Source organism: Onychostruthus taczanowskii, unplaced genomic scaffold (genome assembly GCF_017590055.1).
Source record: "Onychostruthus taczanowskii isolate IOZ18803 unplaced genomic scaffold, ASM1759005v1 scaffold9, whole genome shotgun sequence".
Lineage (NCBI taxonomy): Eukaryota > Metazoa > Chordata > Aves > Passeriformes > Passeridae > Onychostruthus > Onychostruthus taczanowskii.
In genome coordinates this window covers 424428-445315 of record NW_024506993.1, presented here as the reverse complement: position 1 = coordinate 445315, position 20888 = coordinate 424428, and the positions used below count along the sequence as shown (strand labels likewise).

The window sequence follows — 20888 nt, the reverse complement described above, 5'->3', positions numbered from 1 at the left end:
TTCCCTTTTTTATATCCGTAGTGAGGTGCAGTTGTAGCTTGGCACTGATAGAGTTTCATCAATGGGTCCTGCCTTTGCACCCAAAATAACTGCAGCCAAAGATTTCTGTATGTGGAAATGCATGTTGTTTTTCAAGTAAAGTATCCCAGAAGTTTGCTTTTGATTTTTATTTTATTCAGGTCACCAACAGCTCAGTTGTAAGTAGCAAGGTATCTTCCAAAAATACATGTGTAGTATCCTTGAGGCCATGAATATTCAGAGAAGAAAAAGAGTGTTCTAAAATACACACCCACCTTGATCCCAGCCTTTTCCACTGCTGCCATCTTAAGCCCTTGTGGTACCAGTAGAATTCAGCTTTACACTGGTCAATAATTCAAGTCCCTGTAAGAAATGGGAATACTTACATGTGACTAAATGCATGAAGAGTTATGATAAACAACTTGGCAAGGCAACAGCCATTCTTCCCAGTAGCTCTAATCCTCCTGTAGAAGGCATTGGAGCCACCAGTGAGAGCCTGCTGTAAGTGCACGAGGCCGTGGCCACGCTGCACAGGGCTTAGCAGTGGTGAAAAGGCTCTCGTGAGCAGCTTCTGCCAGAGATGTGCAGCCTCGGTTTCCTCAGGGAGATTGCCCAGGCTCTGTGGTCAAAACTGCGCTTTCGCAGCCTCAGCTGGTGCTCAGCCGGCGGTGGGCACGCAGCACCCACGCCAGGCTCGCAGGGAGGACATGCCCTGCACAACCTGGCCTTTTAGTGTTGGCATCCGAGGTGTGAAACCCCAGTGCTGCTTAAGCCTTGCCCGTGGGGTGGCTTGCAGCCCTCTGCCCTCTACTACATATGGCCCCAAAGAAGTGCTTCTGCAGCTCTCCAGGAAAAGCAGCAGGAGCTGTTTCTGTTTATTCTGCTGGGCCGTTTCCACAGCTTTGATCTTGTGCTAAACCATGGTGGCCCAGACCCCTCTTGGGCCCATCCCTCCTGTGCACACCGTGCTGAAGCTGAAGCTGCCAGAACCAGATTGTTAATTATACTCCCACTGATTGAGAGGAAAGCTAAATATGTAATAATTTATGTCCATCAGTCACCACCCCCTCTTTCTCCATTATTATTGTTCCTCTCTGCCTCCATTTTCTTCCATTTTCCCCCATCCTCTCCCTCCCCAGGGGTGAGGATACCCCACCCTGCACTCCTGAGAGCTGTGGCTTCCACCATCCAGCGTGGTCCCACCATCTCCTCTTCCACCATGTGGGCACAATTCTCTTCAAGTTTGGGTACAAACCTCTGCTGTTTGGTGCAGTGGGATTTGCAGTTTGGTTATGACCTGACCCGTGCTTTGCTCTCGTAGGATGGTGCTGTTCTCCCCTGGTTATGTTTCCCAGGGGTTCATCCCAGTGCCAGAAGCAGTCATGTTTTGTGTCATCTCAGACTGACTCCACTGGCCGTTCTGCCCTCAGCCCTGCAGCGCTGAGCTCCCTCAGCCCTGTGGTACCCAGCACACACAGGTGACAGTCACACACAAAGTGACAGAGCTCAAGGCTGTCCCCGTGCTCTGGAGCTCCGTGGCCAGGGCTGGGGCTCTGCAGGTGGCAGCTCCTGACGTGAGGCAGGCCCATGTCAGGCGCTGCTCCGCCGGACCCGGGCTCTGCACGTGCAGACGTGACCCCAGACGTGCAGCTCCGTGGCCTCCTCAGGCTCTGCCCCACAAGGAACAAGGCTGTGGGGAGGGAGAACTGAAATGCAGCAGTTTTAACATTTTTAAAACCAGTTTTAACATTTCCAAATCCAGATGACCTCTGTTGCAGTTACTCAGATTTTACATTTCTGGTCTGTGCCACCGGCTAACACTGAACTTTGCCGAAACAGTACTTGCCAAGAAGTGTTTGTTTATTTTTAAAGAATATCAAGGCTTTGGGGATTTTGGTACAGAATATGATTTGTGGGTAAAATACATGATGTTCACATGCAAAAGAAATAAGGCCAAGAAACCCAGTGTTTATAATGACCCACTGGATTTAAATAAATGGATTTAATTGGTTTCTGAGGGGAAGGAGGAAAGAGCAACACAGGAATTCTTGTCACACGATTTCCATCTGAAATCTAACACAATTAGTGCAGCAGGATTCAGTTACCAAAGGCAAAAAAAGAAGGGAAATCAGGAGTCAATTGAGTTGCTGCAAAATTTAATATCTTGCTGTCATCTTTGTTCTTGGTAGAGAGTTGCTGTAGCAACAGACCAAAAAAAGAACTTGCACAAGAGGAGGAGCTTGCTGCTCTTTTAACAACATCTCTTTACCCTCCCTGAATTACTGTTTACAGCCAATGAATCGCTTCCTGAGGTATCAATGACTATGGACACAAGGCCAGAGCCTGCAGGTGTTACACCTGACACACACAGTGGTGTTCTCAGCTCCGCTCTGGTCACATGGTGGCAACTCTTTTCAGTTCTGTAGAACTGAGCCCATTCTTGTCACATGCAAGATACATCTAATCCTTGATCCATTTCCATCACCGGGGGCTCTGCACCCTGCAGATCAGCACTGCGTGGGACTATGCAGCTATAAATAAGAGACAGCTTTCCCCACCACTGCCTTTCTGGACGAGGCCAACAGCACAGCAGCTCAGGCAGGACAGGCCATGGGCAGCAGAAGGCAGCAGCTCCAGGGTAATGATGCCAGCAGCCTCAGGTCTGCCCTGCAGGCTGCGGGCAGTTGGTCGTGCTGCAGCAAAGGAAGCTCCAGCGTCGGTGGTGGCTGGGCTGCCAGTGTTTTCCAATAGTTGGGTCCCTGCTGTTTGTTGTTCCCAATTAATTTAGTCACACAGGATCTCCGACTCTCCATCTGCAGTGTGAAACCCACGAACGGCAGTTTTGGGCATTTTGGGATGCAGAGCTCCTAAGTGCAGGAGCAGTTGGAAAGCAGCTGCGGGAGCTCTCGCTGTGAGCCCTGTGGAAGGGCCCCTTCAGAGCCCAGCGGGACCAGCAAGCCTGGCCACCATGGCCCCGAACACCCCGGCACCAAACTGGGGCCCTGCGCATCCCAGCACGCCCACCTGAGCTGGTGCTTGGCTGGGTTTGGCAGCAGGGCCCGGCACGGAGGGCGAGCCCCGTTCCTGCAGGGCCCAGCACGCAGGGCGAGCCCCGTTCCTGCAGGGCCCAGCACGCAGGGCGAGCCCCGTTCCTGCAGGGCCCGGCGCGGAGGGCGAGCCCCGTTCCTGCAGGTCCCGGCACGGAGGGCGAGCCCCGTTCCTGCAGGGCTCAGAACGGAGGGCGAGCCCCGTTCCTGCAGGGCCCAGAACGCAGGGCGAGCCCCGTTCCTGCAGGGCCCAGCGCTTCCAGCAGCGCCCGAGCCCTCGGCAGCAGCGAGGGGCAGGAGGGGCAGGCGGGTGGGCACGGCCCACTGGGACAGAAACGGGCTCCTCTGGGACACCGAGGTCTTGCCCACATCCCCATTTCCACGTCTGTAAGTGGAGCTAGCATTCCTGCTTCCTTCTGGGGGTGCTTTCAAGGCTGCTGACAGAAAGGAGCATCCCCTTGTGTGCAGACTGGACGGCCCTGCAGTCTTGCCTGTGTGAAGGGGCACCCCCAAGCTGCTGCAGAGACTCAGCCTAGTTTGATTTCTTTTAAGCTTCGCTCTGTAGCTCTCCTCTCCAGCCTCTCCATCTGCCTCCAGGGAGCCCTCCCCGAAGCACGGGGGCTCCAGAGCACTCTGTGCCCACCAAACCAGCCCCGGTGCCACCACCGTGTCTGCAGGGCTGCAGCAAGGGCGCTGCTTGCAGGTAGACCTGCTGCAGCAGCGGCTGCAGCCCTCCCTGCATCCTGCTGTGCGTTTTTCTCAGATTCCTCGGTCTGTTGTGCTGGAGGAAAACGATCCGGTACCTGCAGCTGGGGGCAGGGGCCGGGGGGCCCACCGCGCTCCCTTTGTTCGGTGCCGCAGCCCCTGCCCGGCCCTGCGTTGCCGGGGGCTTCCAGCGGGACGGGGACAGGAGAAAAGGAAAAGCCTGGGAAACTGAGCTCGCTCTGTGCGCTCGCACAAAGCGCTATTGTTCCGTGGCTCAGAGATGCAGTTTAGTAGGGCAGGCTGTCCTCCCCGGCAGCCCCGGGCGGCACACAGCCCCGAGGGAAGCCGCATGTGGGGCCTCTGTCTGAACTGACAGCGATTGATGGGGGGAAAGGGGCCAAATGGAAAACACAGCTTTGAGGGAGAATTCAGCTCTCTCATTAGAGCTGAATACAGCTGGCCAAAGGGGCCTTTTCCTGGAGAAGCCCCGGGCTCCAGGCACATTCACAACTTCATTGCAAATTCCAGCATGAAAGTGTTATTTCCTGAAAGAGTGGAAAGTTTTGGGGTGTTTCTAAGTGCCCCTTCACAGCAGCACAGCTCGGCACACAGACCCAGTGACCTGGCCTGTGCGCCAGAGCAGCAGCGAGACACTGAGTTTGGATTTTGTAACCTCAGGTCTCAGTCACTATCAGCAGCCCCCCCAGAGATTTTTTAGCTTTTCTCAGGAACTTGGGCTAGCACCACACTGAGGGTGGATTTTGTTACCTCAGGTCTCAGTCACTATCAGCAGCACCCCCAGAGGGATTTTTTAGCTTTTATCAGGAACTTGGGCTAGCACGCATCACTGTCCATCCCATGCATTATCCACCACTGGGCGCACACAAGAAAACACCAGCACTTCCACATACAAGTTGCTTCCCAGGCTCTTGGCTTCAGCAGTAATTTAGCAGGCGTGGATTTTCTGATTTCCTCCACCAACTCAACTGAATGCAAAATATGTTGGGATGATCACAGCTGTAGGCATGTAAGGATGGAGAGGAGGGAATGGCCTGCTGAGTCTGCCCCACTGCACCACGTGTGTTCTGTATCCTCAGACATTGCCTTCTGCTCAGGCCCAGTGACACCCAGCCTGGCCTTGGGAGGTGAAGGCAGTCCTTGGTGCAAGGCATAAGTCAGTGCGTGTGCTTTTGTACTTTCACGTGGCAAAATCAGGAGAAAACTGGTAATTGGAGAGGAGAGGAGAGAGGAGAGGAGAGCACTGGCACAACACCCTCATGCAAGGCAGTGAACAGGGTTGCAGCAAGGCCTTCACACTCCTGCAGGGCTCACTCAACACACGCTGCAAATCTTCTGCACCATCAGTGCCAGCTCTGGCCTGGGGGCACAGCCCTGCAGGGAACACCTGAAGCCAGGGAGATCTGCTGATGGAGATGTACTTCCCTGGAGAAGGAGGGCTGTTTACTGGAGCAGCATCAGTCGAACCTTCCCAGAAGAGCTGAAGCAGCATAAGCACTTTGCTGACATGAGCTGTGTCAGCACATCCGGACCTGGCCGAGCCCTCCTGGATCTGCAGAGGGCTTGGGCACATCGGCGGCAGGGAGGTGTCCCCATGGCCAAGCCAGGCTGCCACCCCCGGGAGGGCCCCAGGCCCTGCCTCAGCTGTAGGACAGGGAAGCTGCTGCAGCTTCAGGGAGCCCTGAACCTTCACACTGCAGCTGGGGCTCAGCCAGGGGCTGCCCTCAGGGATGAGGGCTGGCAGAACCGGCACTGTCCTCTCATCAGCACCACGGGCACAACCCAGCTGCCTGGGGCAGGCAGGGAAGGCGTACTGCACCACCACAGCATCTCAGCCTGCCTGTGCCTGCAGGACACAAAGAGACTCCCAGAGTGAGGCGAGGACAGCAATCCACTTTTATGCCCTGTTTTTAAAGCTGTTTTCTTCCCTCTATGACCAGCATCACTGTGCTTTGGGTTTGAGAGTTTGTGTGCACAGCGAATCTAATTTGATTTTTATCCTTTTTGTCTCCCTCTATTTTGCACACTACATTAAGCTTTTGTTCCAAGGCAGTTAAAGCAGATTTGCTGTGTGCTTTGAGCTGCCTTGCAGTGCTGGCAGAGCCTCAGAGCACAGATGAGTGTCACGTAACAGATATGCTATCGATAACGGGGAGGCTCGCACAACACGGAGGCCCAGAAAACTAGAATTCTCAACAGCACCAGTAAAACCAGCTGTGTGTGAGCAGGCCCCTCCAGCTGGAGAGCTGTACCCTGCAATGACAGCACTGTGGTCGCTGGAGCTGCAGCCACTGGGGGGAATTGTCAGGGCGGCTCCAAGAGCTTCAACAGAAACAGCAACCCTGCTATTGTTCAGCTACACCCTGATGTTTGATTTCTCCTTCCCCTCTTTCTAAGTTCATGCTGTGTCGACTGTGCTGCTCTCACAGCCCTGTGGAATGTGGAGGTGGCAGAGCAGCAGCTGTTGGAAGGCACCGTGGGTCTGCCCAGCAGAGCTGTGCATGCAGCCTCCACTGCTGGGGTGGGCCAGCTGCTCCTGAGCTGCATGTGAATCCTTGCCTTTAGACAGGATCAGGAATGTTCTAAGTATAGCCATGACTGCTTTCCAGAAAAGACAGAAGACAAGGCAGCAACCTTGGCTCCCTGCAGCACTGACCCCCTCTCCTGCAGCACGGACCCTTTCTCCTGCAGCACTGACCCTTTCTCCCTGCAGCACTGACCCTTTCTCCTGCAGCACTGACCCTTTCTCCTGCAGCACTGACCCTCTCTCCCTGCAGCACTGACCCTCTCTCCCTGCAGCACTGACCCTCTCTCCCTGCAGCAGGACTCCAGAGGCTCTGTGCTCCGTGGCATTGCTGTGCAGCTCTGCAGAGGTGAGATACCTGCCAGCTCTCACAGCTTCTCTCCATCAAGGACACGACCCTGTGCTGTAGGGCTCCTGCTCCAAAGCACTGCCACTGCAGGAATGCAGCTGTATCCAGCAGCTCCCAGATCTGAGGGGCAGAGCAAAACACATGTGTAAAGCAGGAACTCAGCTGCTCTGTGCCAGCTGTCCGCGTGCCCAGGATTGGTGCAAAACGCTGTCAGATCTAACTGGCAACCTCAGCTGTAATACAAACAGCACAGCCTGCTCGCTCCCAGGGACTCACAGCCAGTACTTGTATGAGAGGCAACATGTTGTGGGGGATTTTAATTTGAAATAAAGGCTGGAGTGACCTTTCATTTCAGGTTTTAATTAAGCTCCCCTGCCTCAAAGCTGCAGAGAAAAATCCTGAAAAATACAGTCCAAGAGCATGGTAAAGTCTCAAATGTCAAAGGAGAGCAAAATCCTGAGCTGCTGTTGTTTTAATTGTAAATTTGTTCGTCCAAAGGACACAGCTTCCCCAATGCTCACAGTCTGACTTTCTGTAGGATGCATCAAATGCCAGACAAGTCGTAGATATAAGCCTGCATTTCACCTTATCACAAGGTGTGGATTTACCTGCATTCAGGGTATTATTTTTCCACCCTTTCACTCCCTCTACTCAAAAGAGCTACTTGCAGAGCTCTTCTCAGTCTCTGGCTGAAGGTCTAGACCCCCGTTCTTTATGAACTAGTCCCAAACCTCCTGTTCCCAGGCAGCATGGCCTGGGCTCCACGGGATCTCAGCATGCTCATCTCAGGTTTGCTCACCTGCTTCTCTTTCTGTCTGGAGTATGGCTAGTTTCTCCCCAGGCAGACGTGCAGAGAGCCCAGAAATATTTACAGAAAAAGGCGAAGGGTGGTGCCCAGCACTGAGAGCCCGTTCCTTTCTGCTGGACTGAGGAGCAGCGCTGGAAGCCGCGGTCCTGCCCAAGCACCATCCGGGCAGTTACTGTCTCTTGTTTCTGCAGTCTTGGCCTCCCTCCCGTGTCCTCTTGCACTCCTGCTCTAGGTTCTTCCAAGAGCTGTTTCATCGCCAGGGTTTGAGATCTAGGCCTTGGCGTGCTCTTAGGAGGAGGAAATTGAGCTGACAGCAGCAGCAGAGCGTGCTGCAGCCTCGCGGGGAAGCTGCTGCATGCACAGGGAGCTGGGCCAGAGCAGAGGGAGCCCCATTTCCTGAGCAAACCACCCACAAGGTCACAGTTTCATAACCAACTTGAGCAAGGCCATGGGGGAGCAGCATGAAACACTCCTGCAAAGGCTTCAAAACTGCGACAAAACCTCATTACCAACACTGCAAGATCTTTGTTTTGACATATTTCACACTAAACTGAATCCCACTAATCCACAAATGGGTTGCTGTGTGACTGTGGTTCAGGTTGGTACAGAGGATGAGTTGTTGCTCCCTCTTCCCTCAACTGTCACTTCTTATCCAAAACAGCTCCAGTTCACAGCTCATCCAGGTCAAAAAAGAAGAACCAGGTCAGCAGAGAAAGTGACTGACACCTCCACACTCCCCTAAGACATGAAACACTGGGAAATCACTGGGTAAGGAAAACCAAGAATTTGGGACAACTGGCACCTCCCTAACGCTCACTTCCACCTACTGATTTACCCCACAAAACAAGGCACAACTATTGAACAGATTAAATACTGTCACCCCATGCAGGAGCCACACACCACACGCAGTTTGTCCCCTGTGTATCACAGCCCTTACACACAGCTCACCTGACACATCAGAAGCAGAGCTGGATGCCAAGGCCCACCACAGGAGCAATGAATGCACAGAGGTGATGGGTTCAGAGCTGTGGAGGGAGTCCCAGACCCTCCCACCCAAAATCTTACAGGTAGGAATTTGGGTGAGTGACCCATGTCAGTGCTTAAGTTGGATTCATTCCAACAAGGGTTATCTTCCCCCACTGTGAAATGAGTTTGAAGATCATCACATTTCAGAATTCCGAAGTTACAAGCATTGATTCTCTGGCTTCACTGTTTTGCAGCTCAGTCAAATCCCTGTCCCTGCTGAAGGGATTCCCTCCAGCCCCGAGTGAGGCACGCTGGAGGGGCAGCTCTAGAGAGCAGGACACCCTAGCCAGAGGATTGGCATCCACAGCCCAGGAGGCTGAGGAGCCTCGAATTACTGCCATGGCTGCAAGTATTTCATACGAGCCACATTTGATGATAATGTCTGCAGCCATGTAGTCATGGATATAGAACAAACAAATCACTAAATTGCAGAAAAACAGTGAGAAAATTTAAACCTGGAGTTTGTTCTGGACTCTGCTCTCTGCAGAGTTGCACAACATTCCCAGTTTCACTTTAAAATATCTCTGTGATTTAATGCCAAAGAGCTGGGTTTCAAGTGCAGCCTGGATTCCCCATGGCTGACTTCACAGATTGAGTTAAACACTGTCTAACTTGGAAGGCATCTCCCCCCAGCCTCTGAAAAAGCCAGTGCTGCAGAATCTGTTAAGGAATCAGTCAGATATCTGCTCAGACAGAACACTCATCACAGTAATACCCAGAAATTCACATGTGCAGGGGGTTGTCTCTGGCCCGGAAGAGCATGCAACTTCATGAAGAATAGCACAGATCACTGGTGCTTCACAGGACCCTGCCGGGGCCTGCGGGTTGGGAATGGAAACTTAATTATCAAATCGGAGTTTTCACCTCACTGACATCATCCTTTTAAAATGATTGAGGATGAAGGGGTAGCAGTGAGCAGACGTGCTACCCAGGATTACTCCTTTTCCCAGCAGAGGAGGGGCTGTCCCCTCGCAGCAGGGTGAAGCATGTCCAATTCTCAGTGAGTCCCTGTGAGCTGTGCAAGCCCTGGGGCAGGAGGGAGATGCTGGGTTCGCAGGGCAGGAAATGCAGCGTTTGCACATTGCTGCTTCTCACCTTGATGCTCCCTTTGCTGCACTTCCAGGGGAAGGAGCTGCAAGCAGGCACAGAGGGTGTAGCTAGATCCTGCACTGCACTGCTGGAGCTGTTTGTGTTTGTGTGTGGTCACACAGCCCCACAGAAGACACCTGAGATTCAGCCACATCGTTTAGGGAAAGCCCCTTGCAGGGTGTCTCCCATGCAGCTTCCTGCCCACTCTCCCCCACTGCATCCTCAGCAGCTCTCCTGCTTTGAAACCCCAAGCACAGGCACAGGTTTGTGCAAAATGGGCTTTCGGGAGGCGATCAAACTGTTTGTTTCACGTGGTAAAAGACAGTGTAGGTTTCCCACTTAAAAGCATGTTTAAAACAGAAATAAACTAGTACATCAGACTTTTTAAAATAAAACTCAAACCCTCAGGCTCCCCCAAAAATGTCTTTTTAAGTGTGCGTGTGCCAGTTTTCTTTCACTATTCCCAACAGAAGGATTTCCATTCAGTAACGTAATTTAAATCTTCTCTGCAGGACTTAGCTGACAATTCAGCTGAGCTGTCCGCCACAATATCCAACTGCAATGCCCATAGAGGTTACATGCAGGCCAAAAAAATCCCAGCAGAGTCATTGGCACAAAGGTCACTCCAGTTCCTGCCAAGCTTCGGCTGTTTAAGGAGCTGGGATTTCCCAGTAAAGCCAGCAGAGCTCCGTGCTCTGCAGAAGCTGCTGTGCAGGACACGGTGATGCTCACGCCCAGACACACACAGCACCTCACGTGTCACTGGGGTCTGTTTAAGCACTGCAACCATTCTGCTTTTCCTCCCACAGCAACGACCAACGATCAGCTGGACACAACCCACTAGCCAGGAACACAGGCCTGAACAGCAGCTCTTGTACAGGCGATCTCTCTGATTGTGCTGGCTGTGCTGGCTCACAAGGAAAGAGGTTACAGCACTTGTGTGCCACTGCTTGGAATGCAGGACCCTGCTTCCAGGGAAAAGAGCCTGAAACTGATTTCTTCTCAGCTCAAAATATCAGCAATAGGAGCAGTTAGTGCATCCTCTGAATGTGTGGCTTAGCACCACAGATGTTGAGCCAACAGCAAGAGGAGTGACAGATCCTCAAGTCCCCAGAGCAGGGTCACACAGAGGTTAGCAGAGGTAAATTAACTGAACTCTTTTGATATTGCAATACACTACACATCTTGTACATTCCATCCTAGAGAATAATTAAATTGACTTTATAAGAGGGGCAGTTTTTTGGGTGTGGAAGAGAGACTATAATTCCATTAGCCTCTGTTCTGGCCCCTAAGTGATACTTGGCGAGTCTGTTAGTATGCAAAAGCCTCAATTTGCTCACTAATAAATTAGCTGTTAGGAAAACAAAGCTTCAGATCAAAGGCATTAGTAAAACACAGCTGCAGACTCTGAAGATGCTCAGCAGTGCCCGTGGTAACTTCCCAAGGCTGTATATTTTTAGCATCAGTGGCATTTTGGACTTGGTAGGAGCTAATCAGGTGTAACAGAAAAATACAACAATACACATTGCAGGGTCACAATGAGATTATATATTCCTGAATTGTGTTTCCAGATCTGTTAAAAATGACTGTAGGGTTTATTAGTTTTCCGTTCTTTAAAGCTCATGCTAGCTCCATCAGCACTGTGAGCAATCTCAGTCTCCTGCCTGCCAAAGCAGATTCAAGACCATTAAGTTGTATCCCTGCCTGGAAAAGGAAGAAGTCCTGAACTGTGCAAGCTCTTTCCTTCCTCACACAGGCCACTGAGGCAGCACAAAGGACTGGACCCCATTAGCCCTGTCTGAACGATCTGCAGTTCACACCACAGGCTGCCTCCCCACACTTCATTCAGACCTTGCCAGCACCAGTTGAGGTTAAAATCCCATTAAAAATTCTGAATTGTAAACTACTTAATCTTTGCCTGCTTTTTAATTTAATTATGTGTGTAGGAAGCTTCTCTTCACTAAGGTGTCTCGAAGTAAGCTGGAGTGTCAGGTCAGAAGCAGATGCTGCAGGTTAAAAGGTGATCTGAACACATCCCCGTGCTGACCCTCACTGCTGCAGTGACCTTCTGGGAAGCAGGGAGGTACTGCACAAGAGCAGGAACTCCAGCACCACAGAGCACGCAGCCACAATGCCACCGAGGAGGAAGTGGCACAGCCTTGCCACAGTCCCTGAAAGCAGAACCTTCTTCAAGAGCCCAAAGGAGGGGAGAGCCTGGCACCCTCTCGTGCATCTCTCTCTGAAAAGCTTCCTGTACTGCTCACAGCATGTTTACTTTGGAAGGGCAAATTTTTGATTTCACTTCTCAGTATTGCAATACAAACCTAAATTTTTAAAAGTAACCTCTGGAGCCAGGAAGCAGCCTGAAGAACTTTAACCCTTGCAAACTCAAGTGCTGGATGGAATTTATACAATACATGCCTATCACAGCAAGACAAACCAGATCAGTTCACACCAAATTCTTTCTGCAGCTCTGAAATGAATGAATTCAAACCAAGCAGTTTTTCCAGGCAAGAAGGTGCAAGCATAACTTGGCACTTCCATATTGGAAATTCAATTCTCTAAATTCATTTATGCCCTAAAAATTAATTAATCAAATCCAATAAGTTAATTTCAGTTATCCTGGTAAAAGTTAAGCAAGACTTTGGAACGTGTCTCGCTGTTTTCACGAAACTCAGAGTGGGAAGGTTGTGTGTGCATGGAGTTTCTTGCTGATGAGGCTCCCTCAGCAGTTTCCATTTCACAGATCTCACAGGTGACAAAGCTGGGTCCCTGGGCACAGGTGCACGACCTCTATGGCAGGGCTGACCACTGTGACACTTTGGGCACACCTCTCATATTCTGTAGAATGAGCTGCTCGTCCTCTGTGGCCTCATCACTGCTCTGAGCTCCCAGAGCAGCCCTGCAGCCACCCACACTGCCCCAGCACAAGCTGGCAATTATGGCTTGTTTGTTCCTGTGCAAAATCTACTGGGGACAGGAAAGGAAGGACAGTCCCCTGTTAACCGCACATCTCCAGCAACAAGGGTTTGACAACAATTCCTTGCTTAAACTTGTGAACTCTTTGTCACATCTTATCACCCAGCAGCCTCAGTTCACAGCTCTTGTGACTAAGGCACTGGGCTCCCCAGAGCTGCCACAAACACTGACTAATTCCTCCCCCTCCAGTAACCCTTAAGCAGCTAATTCACTTCTCTCCTCATCTCTCAGTGTCACAATAACATTCCTTTATCCTTCAGCTGTAGATTCCCAAACACCATACTATGTTATCTTTCTCACACACATGAAAGTAGTAAAACTTGAGAAAAAATTAGGTAATGAGATTAGATATTGGGAAGAAATTCTTTTCTGTAAGGGTGGTGAGGCCACCAGGCTGCCCAGAGAAGCTGTGGCTGCTGCACCCCTGGAAGTGTTCAAGGCCAGGCTGGATGGGGCTTGGAGAAACCTGGTCTGGTCCTAATTACATGGTAAGTTATTGGTTTTAATAACAGAAGTGTATGGCAAATGTTCTTTAGTTGTGTGCCAGTCTTGTGAGACAAATAATGATGACTCCAGGATGATATTAGGACCCCTTGGTAAGTTGCTGTGTCCATCATTCCACTGACAGCCCTGAGGAGCGGGAGTGCAGAAACACTCAGCATCCTCTGGGATCCAGCCTGCTGTTGGTATGTGCCTTCCAAATGGACAGACCTGGAGTGCAAACCCTTCCAGACAAGTGCACAGCACTGCTCCTCCTCAGGTGTGCACTAAGCCAGCCATGCAAACGATGCTGCCAGCTCATCAGGAACCACTGTTCCCTGTAAATGGAGCTCCCAGACAGGCACCTGCTCACTTTAACGGAATGCTGCTGAACCTGGGAGCCAGTTCAGCCCACTGCCTCTGGGAAGGGGCTCAAATGGACACAAAGCACAGCTCTGGTTTGGTCATGAAGAGTTTGTCATATTTTCTCCCCTCCCAAAACACAAGTGGGAGAGCTGCTACAGAACCTGCCAGAACCAGAAACAGTTCTGAAATGGTGACTGGTCAGATTCCAAAGGCTGTAGCAGAGCAGGCTGCAGCTCTCACCTGCTTCTTACCTTCCAGTGTGAGGCCAGCTGGGAAGGTCAGAGCTGCTCCTGCTAGGCCAGACACATGGAATTCATTTAAGTGTCTCGCAAACAACTTCACCAAAAGATGCTGAAAATTCTGCTAGTGAACACAGCTCAGCAATCTGAGCTTGTTGTCCCTCTTGAACCACAAAATTCTGCCTTGCTATAGGTGTTGTTGCAGGATAAAGCTGAGCAAAATCTGAAATCTGTAATTAGCTTACTTTGAAATTCTCATTGAAAGCCATTTCACAAACTTTCTCCGTCATGTTTATGACCCAAATTCCACGTTTTTCATCCTGTATTTTCAGGCTTGAATCACAAGTCAACCTACACCTTCCCTCATCCTTCTCACGTGAAAGCAAAGCAATGCTTCAGAAGGCTCAATGGCAAGAGCAGTGCCCCAGGCCTCCTGTTGGACACTAAATGTGATGGTGGAACCAGAACACACATGGGGAAATGAACACAGACGGTGCTGCTGACAGTACGTGCTGCACCTGGGGAGGCAGAAGCTGCAGGGACAAGTCGTGTTTACATTTGTCATTGCAGTGCTGGGTGTAAAAGACTTTGGGACCCGAAATGAGGAGGGGAAATTGTGCCTGTTCAGCTTAATGCAGCTCACACTTGGTCATAGTGACGGGGACATGGCCATGGCAGGTAGGCTGGCCTCTCTGTCTCTCCTGCAAAAAGACATTTAGCCACTAGATTCTTCTTAAACAATAATTCTAATTCTGGAAACACGCCAAAGGGAACAGCCCAACCATCGAGAAAACTGAGCGGCAAGGAACGAAAAGAGAAATGGCCACCCCACGGTTTGCCTCCCACAGCACAGGGGTGCCAGAACCGCGGCAGCACAGCTCGGGAGCTCAGCGCGGGGCTTGGAGCCGGGAACTGACCCGCTCCGCCGGGGAACGGAATGACCCTGTCACGGAGCGGGCACACGCACCGAGCCGCGCCGAGCCCCGGCCCAGGGTCCGACACAGCTCCCCGCGGGGCCGCTCGGAGCGACACCCGGTACCGGCGGGGCCGCTCGGGCCGACACGCGGTCCCCGCGGCCGGTGGCGGGCCTGGCGCGGTGCGGCCGGCGGGCGTGGAGGATCCGGTGGTCGGCCGCCCGCCCTCCCTCCCCGGGCAGCCCGGCATGGCTGAAGCGGAGGCGGCCGGCGACGCGGGGCCGGGTCCGGCCGCAGCCCAGGAGGGCGCGGAGCTCGCGGCCGTGATCGGCGCCACCGTGCCCACGGGGTTCGAGCAGACGGCGGCCGAGGAGGTGCGGGAGAAGCTGGGCTCGGCCTCCAGGATCAGCAAGGATCGGGGCAAGATCTACTTCGAGGTCCCGGCCCGGAGCCTGCCTCAGGTCCGTGCGAGCTCTCTGCCGCGCTGCGCCCGCCGCTGTTCCCCTGTGGCCGGTTCAGCTCGGCTCGGTTCGGTTCGGTCCGGTGGGTCCCAGCCCCTCCGAGCGGAACGCTTCGGTGTGCGAAGCCGCCACGGCCGGCCGGGGTGCAGCAGCGGTATCCGCCTTTAGCGGGGGAGATGGAATGGTAGATGGGGTCAGTGCAGGGACGCAGAGTGATAACTCCTGTGGGGACTCAAGGTGGAAAACCTTAGTCTCTGAAACCTCGACGTAAGATGGCAAAGTTCTGACAACAGTAAACACAGTCCCCACGGCACGCGGTTAGTCATGTGTCACCTTTTCGTCTCTTCCAGGTCCATCGTCTGAGGTCAGTGGATAATTTATTTGTTGTTGTTCAGGAATTCAAAGACTATCAATTTAAGGAAAATAAGGTGAATTACTCTTCCTTTTTCTGTCGGTTCTGGGGTTTGGAGTGTTGTTTGGGGTTTTTAATTTAAGACTAGTATCAAAATACTCTGTTTGTTTAACAAGGCTTTAATTTGTGATGTTATCTAGTTCCCTTTTTCTGGCTTGTAAATGGAAGTGTGGCCATGTCATCTAACATAATTTCTGCAGTTAAATACTTTACATTGGCAAAATCTGGGGTAAGAGGTGATGCTATGTTTGTAGGTCACAGACATAGAACAGTAAAGTGTCACTTTGGTCACTTAATACAGTGTTAGTTGTCTGTATTACAAGATGAATTACGAAATCCTGTGGGTCTTGTGATTTTCAGTGTAATTCCATTTAGTTACAGCAAAAAAAGACAAAAACCTGTAAGCTTTGCTTAAACGTGTAGTTAGTGTTTAATAAACTAATTTGAGAGGCCTCAGAATAAAGGATAACTTTTAAAAGGATGGAATAACTTCAAAGCACAACTTCTTCTGTCTTTTGAAGGAAGATGCTCTAAAGGATTTGGAAGATTTGGTTAAAAAGCTACCCTGGACCGATCCATTGAAAGTTTGGGAGTTGAACAACAGCTTGAAAAAGAAAAAGACAAAACGCAAAAAACACAATCTGCAGAGTCCTGCAAGCAGAGGGAAGCTGAGTGATGGTGGAGAAGAGGGAGGAGCAGACCAAAATAGCAGCAATGACCAGGAGGACTGTGCCCAAAACCCTGGGGCTGTGGAACCCACTGGTGGCCAGGACGCAGAGAATCCCCAGGGAGTGACCAGAAATGGGGTGGAGGGGGAGGAAGACAGTGAGCAGTCAGATGTGAAAAGCTCTGAGGGCGGCAGCGCGGCTGGTGACGCTCACACCGGGGAGGGAGAGGCCAAGGTGCTGAGGTTCCGAGTGACGTGCAGCCGAGCTGGGGACAAGCACAGCTTCACGTCCAACGAGGCCGCAAGAGACTTCGGTGGAGCCGTGCAGGAGCACTTCCAGTGGAAAGCTGACATGACTAATTTTGATGTGGAGGTATAGTGGCATACCTGGAAATACCTGCGTTTCTGCAGTACCAATTTTTAGTTCTTTCTGATGCTTAGAGATCTCCAAACTGCCTTCCTGAGACTCTGGAACTGAAAACTGGTAATGCTGAAATTGGCCTTTCTGAAGTGTTCCTTTCCCTGGCAACATTATGTGTGTTCTCTGATGCAAGCACTAGCTTTGCTTTCACCTTCAGTAAATCTTTCCTCTAATGCACTGCTTAATAGCAGTCTAAGTTACCAGGAAATGCTCCAAATGGAAGCCGGCTGAGGGGTGAAGGGGACAGAAGAAGGTGACAGTAATTGTCAGGTGTTTATTTTCTGTCAGGGGAGAGCAGAGGCTGGGAAAATACAACTGGCACCCCTGGCCTCTTGGTGGTGAGGAACCACCGTTTCTGAGGGGCAGAAAGACCTAAGTGTTTCTTGCTGGTTTACTAAGGGCTGGCTGCTGCCCTGGAGTGAGATTTCACCTTCCTGGTTAATCTAGTCCCCACCACAAATTATTTTTGTTGCTGCTTTTGCAGATGTTTCACTGTGTCTTGCAGGACTTACCTGGCCTCTGCCCCAGATTTAAAAACCAAATATTTTAAGAAGCTGCAATGGTTATAGCACTTTGAGAAGTCTTGTGCAACAAATTTGGTGTGAATGAGAGAGTGTGTGAATGCTCACCTGAATTCTGTCTTGTTAAAATGGTGCTTTGCTTTACTTCTAAGAAGAAAACCTTTTTTATATGTCATTCCTGGATTTTAAATTGCCATCTAAGATTCCTGTAAGTATTTACTAGGAGTTCTGTGGAAAACTTCTGTTACTCCTGAAATTCACTTCAGGTTTTTTCTTTAGGTCCTTCTGAATATTCACAACAGCGAAGTCGTGGTGGGGATTGCATTAACTGAGGAGAGCCTCCACAGACGGAATATCACACACTTCGGGCCCACAACGCTGCGTTCCACTCTGGCTTACGGCATGCTCAGGTCAGGCCAGTTACAGTGTTTTTGTTTAAGAAACAGTGGCTTTTGTTTCAGAAATTAAACCTTTTATCTCCCCCACTGCTTCCTCAGAAACCATTTCTGTTAATTCGAAAAATAAATTTAAACCTTTTATCTCCCCCACTGCTTCCTCAGAAACCATTTCTGTTAATTCTTAAAGAAAAATAAATAAAAAAACCCTGGAGTTGCTGACACCATGTGCCTTGTAATAACAGTGGGTGTTTCCCAGCCAAGGAAAGTAAACATTTGCTGTATTAGACAAGTTTCAAAGTAGTGTACCACAGTCTTGAAAGAATTTCACTTCATTGCTGGTTATAAAAAAGATTTAACTAGTGGAAAAAATAATCACATCAAGTTTTTTTGTGGAGTGATTAAAATAGTTAATTTTCCCTTATTTACAGAAATTCAGGTTTTTAAGACATTTCTCACCATATCTTTTCTTCTGTTCCTCAGACTCTGTGATCCCCAGCCCACAGATATCATAGTTGATCCCATGTGTGGTACAGGTGCGATTCCAATAGAGGTGATTCTTCCTTGATTTTTTAAACTAAATTAAACTTGTCTCTATCTTAGCTATATTCTATTATAGCTGAATAATACGTGTAAATCTTCTTAGTAATGACTGAATAGTAAGCTCCAGTCTCAGCAGTTTTTGAACAGATGCAAATATACTTTCTGTAAATGACCTCATTTTCCTTCCATAGGATGTAGCAGGAGGAGACTAAATCCAAAAGTATTTTGAGCTTTAAAGGTGTAAAATACAGCTATCTGCTACAGAATTCTAAATTTCCAGCCATCCACTTGCAGTCGCTTTGTTGTATTCTGTCACATTTGTTTGAGAAATTATTCTGGTTTTTTTCATTCAAGCAATGTTGATGCTAATGTTGCTTATTATAATTTCCCTCCCAGGGAGCTGCAGAATGGCCCTACTGCTACCACATTGCAGGGGATAACAACCCTCAGGCAGTGAAGAGAGCAGCAAACAACATCAGCTCCTTACTGAGGAAAAACGAGAGTAAGGACAGGTGAGAGGAGCCTGATGGGTTTACCTTTCCTGCAGTGCTGCATGCACAGAAATCCACTTTGCATTGATGCGCTTGAGCGTCTGGTTCCTATTTTCTTGTTTATTTTGTTGCCAACGTTGTAGACCTGGCCAGAGTAAAGACCTTCTGAGTGCTTGTGTCTGAGGGCACTGCCTTTGCTCTTGCAGCAGCACTGCCCTGGGCGTTCCCTTGGACGTTGTCCAGTGGGACATCTGCAACCTGCCCCTGCGGACGGGCTCTGTGGACATCGTGGTGACAGACATGCCCTTCGGGAAGAGGTGAGCTGTGCTGGCCAGGGGCTGGGCTCCCCCAGCCACGGACTGAGCTGGGCCGCTGGGGAAGCAGTCAGGAGCCCTGTGTTGGAAAGGAGCTTGAAAGCAACAGTGCTCCTGAACGGGCAGATTGGTGGCCGAGGCACCGTGGACCCTGAGCCGGGGCCGGTGGCCGCAGTGGGGTCTGAATGTGTCTTGCAGGATAGGGTCCAAGAAGAAGAACTGGGACCTCTACCCAGCCTGCCTGATGGAGATGGGCCGGATCTGCGCCCCAGGGACAGGCAGGGCTGTGCTGCTTACCCAGGACAAGAAATGCTTTGCCAAGGTTTGTTCTGTGAGAGAAAATCAAACTGTTTGCACTTCAAAATACATTATTGAGGGAAAAACTGTAAGCTGCCATCATTACAAAAGACACTCCGTTTATAGAGCTATCATTAGTAATGCTTAAATTCAGTATTGGACCTGGAAAGTCCTTCGTGCCCATCAGATGCGATACAGAATAATCAGTGCCGCTGTTTTTGGCCTGCAGGCCCTGTCCCGCATGGGACACATCTGGCGCCGAGCTCAGACCGTGTGGGTGAACGTGGGGGGCCTGCACGCTGCCGTGTACCTGCTGCGGCGCACCTCGGAGCGGGCGCAGGAGGCTCGGTGCTGCCGGTGAGCGCCTGGAGCCAGCCGAGACCCCTCCGTGCCCTGCTGAAACACCCCTGAGGGCGGACTCGGTCAGTTTCCAAACCAAACAGCCTCTGGAGAAATGGTCACACAAACACTAAACCAGGGATCGACTTGAGAGCTGCCAGTTCTGCGGTGTGTTCTGAAACCTTTGTATTTAAATTGCCTCTGCTCCCTTCCGCCCAAACTGAAATTCATTAGTGGAATTGGTAATTATGTCCTTGGCTTGAATCTTCTCTTGCGTTTTTCAGTTAAACGTTTATTTCTTCTGCTTACAGTAGAAAACATCTTGAGGCAGCTCTGGGTGTAACAGTTAATTTATTTACCAAGGTGTATCTTCAAATTACTAACAGTACTACTAAGACAGTCACCTTAAAGGGTTCAGAGGTAGTATCTCTAATGTAGTTTTCTAATTTATACCATGGCTCAAATGTAAACTAATGATAAACCAGTATCTGGTTTTTGTGGTCTGATAAGCAAATTCCAGTTGGCAAACAGTATGCTGTGCTTCTGGTTCTCTTGCCTGTTACCTCACCTTAGGGCTAATTACCAGTAAACGTCTGATCTGGTTTTGGTATTGCATTGCCATGGCTGAGGGTGTAACACACAGCCCTAGAAAACAGTCTGTAGTTACTATTTGAGGTTCTTTTAGCAGTTGTATTAAAAAGTTCACGGTTTTGGTGTCTACCATGGATGCATCAAGGTGGCAGTTTGAATTTCTTAGGTAATTTAACTACCACGGCTATGCTGTCACAGTATTCACAAAAATACTGTTGCAAATATGACCATACTAGGATTTCTCAGGCCTCCCACTCTGCTCATCAGAGGTTGAAAACAAATTGCTAGTTTGCCCTTTCCATTACCGTGTGTTCATGCTAAGATTGTGGAACTGTTCAGAGGTGAATTAACAAGTATTAAAGTTTCAGAAGTTTTGCATAAAGAGATGAGTCTTGTGTTCTTTTTCTGGTTCATGTTCAGATTTTCCAATATCTAGTTAATTTTTCTCAAATTTTAGTGTTCTCACATGTGTGAGAAAGATAATACAGTGCTTGTGAATCTACAGCTGAAGGGTGAAGGAATGTTTTGGCACCCTGAGATCGGGAGAGGAAAACTCTTACTGGCTGAGGAAGAACTGGTTTGTGGCAGCCCTGGTGAGCCCAGTGCCTTAGTCACAGGAGCTGTGACCGGAGGCTTCAGGGCGATAAGACATGACAAAGAGCTGAGGGCTCCAAGTGCAAAGGCCGCCGCTGTTTTCCGTCTGTTCGTTGAAATGAGCGTTTGGCGGCTCCGTGCGGAAGCTCCCCTCACGGCGCGCTGCCCTCACGGCGCGCTGCCCTCACGCCGGGCCCCGCCCCTCGCGCAGGGCTCCGCCCCCGCAGCGCATGCGCCGAGGGCCGTGCCGCCCCCTGGCGCCTGCGCGCGGCGGGCCGGG

At 50.5% G+C, this 20888-nt stretch overlaps 1 protein-coding gene across 2 annotated transcripts; it reads left to right on the top strand.

Moving 5' to 3' along the window:
* The first annotated feature begins 14726 nt into the window (after nucleotides 1-14726).
* THUMPD3 (THUMP domain containing 3) lies at nucleotides 14727-20392 on the top strand. 2 transcript variants are annotated; one of them, XM_041426032.1, is made up of 9 exons: nucleotides 14727-15023; nucleotides 15374-15451; nucleotides 15957-16475; nucleotides 17324-17454; nucleotides 17923-17992; nucleotides 18379-18494; nucleotides 18683-18790; nucleotides 18986-19109; nucleotides 19314-20392. In XM_041426032.1, exons 1-9 carry the CDS (start codon nucleotides 14811-14813, stop codon nucleotides 19443-19445), a joined length of 1491 nt encoding a protein of 496 aa, XP_041281966.1. In that variant the 5' UTR covers nucleotides 14727-14810; the 3' UTR covers nucleotides 19446-20392. The 2 variants fall into 2 exon arrangements, with proteins under 2 accessions (XP_041281966.1, XP_041281965.1); XM_041426031.1 differs by having other exon boundaries at nucleotides 18680-18790.
* Nucleotides 20393-20888: the final 496 nt, after the last annotated feature.